Here is a 4,624-nt window from a genome sequence, read left to right on the forward strand (position 1 = left end):
CAAGCACACAAATAATATTCAGAAGTCCATATAGGTTCTAGTCTAAACAAGTAATTCACAAGTTTGCTTAACACAATAGCCGTTCAAACAAGTCATTGAGGAGGATGTGTAGGTGGCCACTGCCCCCAAGATGATTCTGCATCGGATGCCGCCGATTGATTCTGCACAAAGTTAAAGAGATTGCATTAGTCACTTTCCTAGTCTAAGTTTCTAGTGCCTATAGTTTCTAGTTTAACTCTAGATTGATTGTAAGGTTGAGAAGTGACTCATAGGAGTAGCTGCAGGAGGTGGAGGTGGCGGGAATAGGTTCGGTGGCATAGGTGGTGGAGTTTGACCTAAACTCTGAAAAACACTCTGCATGTACTGGAACATCGACTCCGTCCTCTGCCTTTCTATCTGCCGATCCGCCTCGATCCTCGCCTCTAGGTCCTCCCGTCGCTTCCGTTCTACCCCCACCTAGGCCTACAATATTTCATACCAATGTCTTATTGCAAAGCAAAAGGTACATAAAATCAACGAAAGATGAAACAAACAGAAATAACCTGCAGAGCCTGCATCTGTAACTATGCAGTGGTCGGCCGTGCCCGTATCGCGGGGCTCGAGTCCGTGCTCCTTGCTCGGATCTGGGAGAGACTGGGGGTACTAGCAATGTCGATCATGCTATCTCCAATCCAATACCGAGCATGCTTCTTGCCTCCTCCCACCCTCATCACAATTTCTGCATCAATATCTTGAGAGCTCGGATCGAACTCTGGCCCATGAACCTCCCTTGCCATTGATGTGTACTCGGTGACGCGGCTGTGGATGCTTGGATGGCTGTACACCTCGGGCGGGTCCTCCGGGTTGAAGTCGATGTCTGCCGTCATCTTGCCCTTTTTGGACATAACCCATGCCTTTAACCGGGAGCACTCCTGGCCATCATGTGATAATGTCTGCGGCAAAAATGCAAAAGGATTAGAAATTATCCAGTATTGGGTGTGAGAATAAAGAAATGAATTCACGTACCCATTTTTCCTTGTATTCATCAAGGCTCAGGCTGCCTTGATGGTGTGATGCATATGGCATCTGCAGACGCCGCTCCCGGCAAGCAAGGTGGTTCTCCAACCACCCGAGCTGCAACCACACATCCACCATTTGTTCCCAGCACTGGGTATAGGCTCGACACTACCACTGAGGCACCTACATTATCAAGTGTGTGACATATAACAAAAAAAATTAAGCGTAATTAATCTCAGAAATAGTAAATATTAACTTTCTGTACATACCGCCATGAATTCTTGCTTGGTCAAGTTCATTGTCTTTGCCTCTTCCTTTTTTACCTTCATCCTTTTGAATTCAGCATAGAAGTCGATGATGGCCTGAACCCGCGCCTCGTAGTGCATGTCCTTGATGAGCTTCTTGGCGGCTGGTTCAGTGACAGAGGCTGCCCTAGCCTCGAATCCCTCCTGGCATCTATAGAAGTCTTGCGTATAGACACGTTGCATACAGTTATTATTTCAAGAATGTGCAGCAAAGCTGATGTATTAACCAATGTAGTCTACCGAATACTTACCCACAGCTCGGCCTTCACCCACTCCGCCTTGTTGGCGAATGTCCTGTGGTCACGATCACCGACGTCGGCGGCGGCGATGTAGTGGTCCCACGTGTAGGCCGGCTCCTCCTGTCCGGCGAAGACCACTAGACCAGGGAAGTGTAGCCTACACAAAAGACCAAGGATGCCGTTGATCTTGCGGTTGTGGCCACCCCCACTGAGCTTAATCCAACTCCTGCACATGTGATTAATATAAATTATTAGTTTATATTGTAATTTTCAACATATCCAAAGTACTGAGAATATGTAAAGGAACTTACTTTGCCCCAGTGGATTGAATTAGTGGGCGTCTATGAAGAGGGATCGATCACCTCGGGAGGGACGAGGGACCTCGCAACCAGATCTTGGACTACGAATCCCCTGCCTCCTCCCTTTCCTCCCTCTCCTGCTCCTGCTCCTGCTCCTCCTGTACCTCCACCTCGTCACTACAGGCGTGCGCGGAAGGTATCTCCTCCTCATCAGACGACCGGGGCGAAGGTACAGGTGATGGGGGCCTCACCCCTTTACCCTTTCCTCGACCCCTGCCTCGACCCCTGCCTCTACCCAGGACCTGTGCCTCCTCCATTTCCTCGACCAGTGCATCACCCCTGCCTCGACGCCTCCCTTGACCCCTCGATGCGTCTGACCTTGTACCTGACCCTGAAGCTGACCCTGAAGCTGTAGGTTTGAATTTTTCGTAAAGCGATGCAATCTTCCTCGTACCACCTACCATTGTTCAATCACCTGCATTTACAAAGAGTAAACCAATCAGCACAGATAAACAAAACATAATTAGGTTACGTGATATACGAACATCATACGGAAAGAGAGGTGTAGGATGCCTCACCTTGCTATCCTACAAAGTGACAACTCGAGGACAGTAACGTAGCCTCTCCTGCAAAAAAAGAACATACTACTGTCAAGTTAAATTTTCGACAGCACCTCCCTTGCACGTGGAGGTTTCCATAACCTGCATCAAATAAAATAGTACGATGGCCGACAACCACATCTACAGCAACGGAATGGCACGATGGCCGACTTCCACATATAGTTCTTATACCTTAGATTGCCAAGTCAAACATCCTTTTCTAATTGCTGAAACAAAAGCCCTACGACCTCTCTATTTATCCCTTCCTATTTACTAATTACTTTTGTAATTTCTATTTCATCCTACCACCTCTCTACCCTTTTCTAATTTCTAATTCCAATTTTCTAACTCGAAGAACAAAGATTGATTACTGGGAGGGGTGAGGGACACCGGCCTAGAGACGCGAGGGGACTTCTGGCGACGTCAGGCGCGCCGGGGGCGGGGGCGCCTGGGGCCGAGGGCACCGGTGGCGGGGGGTGGCGAGCAGGGCAGGGCGCCCGGCGCCGGGGGCGCCGGGCCGCGGGCGACGGGCGGGCTGGAGGCGCTGGTGGTGGGGCCGCCGGGGCGTGGGCGGCTGGCGGGGTGGGGCGCCGGGGTGGGGGCGATGGGCGGGCCGGGACGTAGGGCGGCGGCTGGGGGGGCTGGCGGGCGGGGCGCCGGGCAGGCGGGGGCGGCCGGTGGCGGCGGCGGGGGGCGTCGGCGGCAGCGGAAGTGATACGGCAGTGGGATTCGTTTTGGCGCCTAAGTGTTCGAGTGAGGGGGGGGGGGGCTTTAGTCAGGTGGTTTGCCGAGTGCCTGCGATCTGGTACTCGGCAAAGTCTCGCGGGCACTCGGCAAAGTAAGCTTTTGTACTTTGCCGAGTGCCCAGGATCTGGCACTCGGCAAAGTGAAGTTTTAATTTTTTTTAAATTTTCAATCGGAGCAACATACTTTACCGAGTGTTTTCACTGGACACTCGGCAAAGTACACTTATATTTCATGAACACTTCTTTAATAATGTGTTTTTCTAACCTTTTTCTGATATATTTGAGAAAAACCTTGTCAAATTCACTCAACAATGGATATATAATTTTTCTACTGATATTATTCCATTATTTCATGCAGTTATAGCTCAAATTGAATTTATATCTATTAAAAATGTATAATTGCATTTAATAAATAAAAATTATCAAACGGATCCGAAAAATTTTCAAAATTTCATATGAACCAATCTATGTTGTATGTTGCCTATACAAAAAGCTTTCAAGTCAAACCCCAATTCAAGTGTCACTTGGACTCCAAATCTTATTGAATCCTTTCTAACTTCTACGAATCCTTTCGGGAGATGAGTCGGTTTCTAAGCATCATATGTCAAAAATTGGGCGAAACCTTCTCAATCTTTTACCATAGCCTCCACATATAATATCATGACACCTTGAAAAATCTTGTGATTTTAGACTTCGTTTGTTTTTGTAGAATTTAACAACCATTCAACCACACATTCGTGGTCGTGTTTTCTAAAAAAAAGTTCAAAATTTCTTTTCACTTTCTGGTTGAGATCTCAATCCGGATTCAATAATATGAATATGATTTTTTCACTTATTTATTCCAATATTTCAATCACTTGCAGTTAAAATTTGACTTAAATAAACAAATTCCTATTAATGCTATCAATTCATTAAAAATAGCAAACGGACCAAAAAATAGACTAACTTTTAAGATGGATTACCAAATGTCGTATGTGGGGAGTAGAAAATGTGTGGAGGGCGGAGGTGGAATTTTTTTTTCATTTGCCGAGTGCCTACAAAAACACTCGGCAACATTCTAAGTTTGCCGAGTGCTTGTGGAAAACACTCGGCAAACCTGGAATGTTGCCGAGTGCCTGGACGGAGCACTCGGCAACCTACAGCTTTACCGAGTGTCCGTGCCAGACACTCGGCAAAGTACTAACGGATGGCGCACGTGCGAGCTACGTGCTTGGGATTTACCGAGTGTCAAATCGTTGCCGAGTGTCGTTTGGATTTTTGCCGAGTGTCTTATTTGCGACACTCGGCAAAGCTTTTGTTTGCCGAGTGTGTTATTTATGCCGAGTGCCTTACGGTATACACTCGGCAAATGTGGTCTTTGCCGAGTACCCGACAGAAAGCACTCGGCAAAGATTTTACACTCGGCAACGTTCCTGTTTCCGGTAGTGACTAGCTCCAGCA

The 4,624-nt window shown here is 47.7% G+C and overlaps 1 protein-coding gene across 1 annotated transcript; it reads right to left on the reverse strand.

Moving 5' to 3' along the window:
- On the reverse strand, nt 1-2,549 carry LOC117834122 (uncharacterized). The gene is made up of 7 exons (XM_072295682.1): nt 2,418-2,549; nt 1,852-2,314; nt 1,553-1,766; nt 1,266-1,462; nt 1,006-1,179; nt 543-932; nt 1-462 (listed from the first exon to the last, which is right to left on the reverse strand). Exons 5-6 carry the CDS (start codon nt 1,132-1,134, stop codon nt 564-566), a joined length of 498 nt encoding a protein of 165 aa, XP_072151783.1. The 5' UTR covers nt 1,135-1,179; nt 1,266-1,462; nt 1,553-1,766; nt 1,852-2,314; nt 2,418-2,549; the 3' UTR covers nt 1-462; nt 543-563.
- Between the last annotated feature and the right edge of the window lie 2,075 nt (nt 2,550-4,624).

This window comes from Setaria viridis, chromosome 8, assembly GCF_005286985.2.
Source record: "Setaria viridis chromosome 8, Setaria_viridis_v4.0, whole genome shotgun sequence".
In the NCBI taxonomy this organism is placed as follows: domain Eukaryota; kingdom Viridiplantae; phylum Streptophyta; class Magnoliopsida; order Poales; family Poaceae; genus Setaria; species Setaria viridis.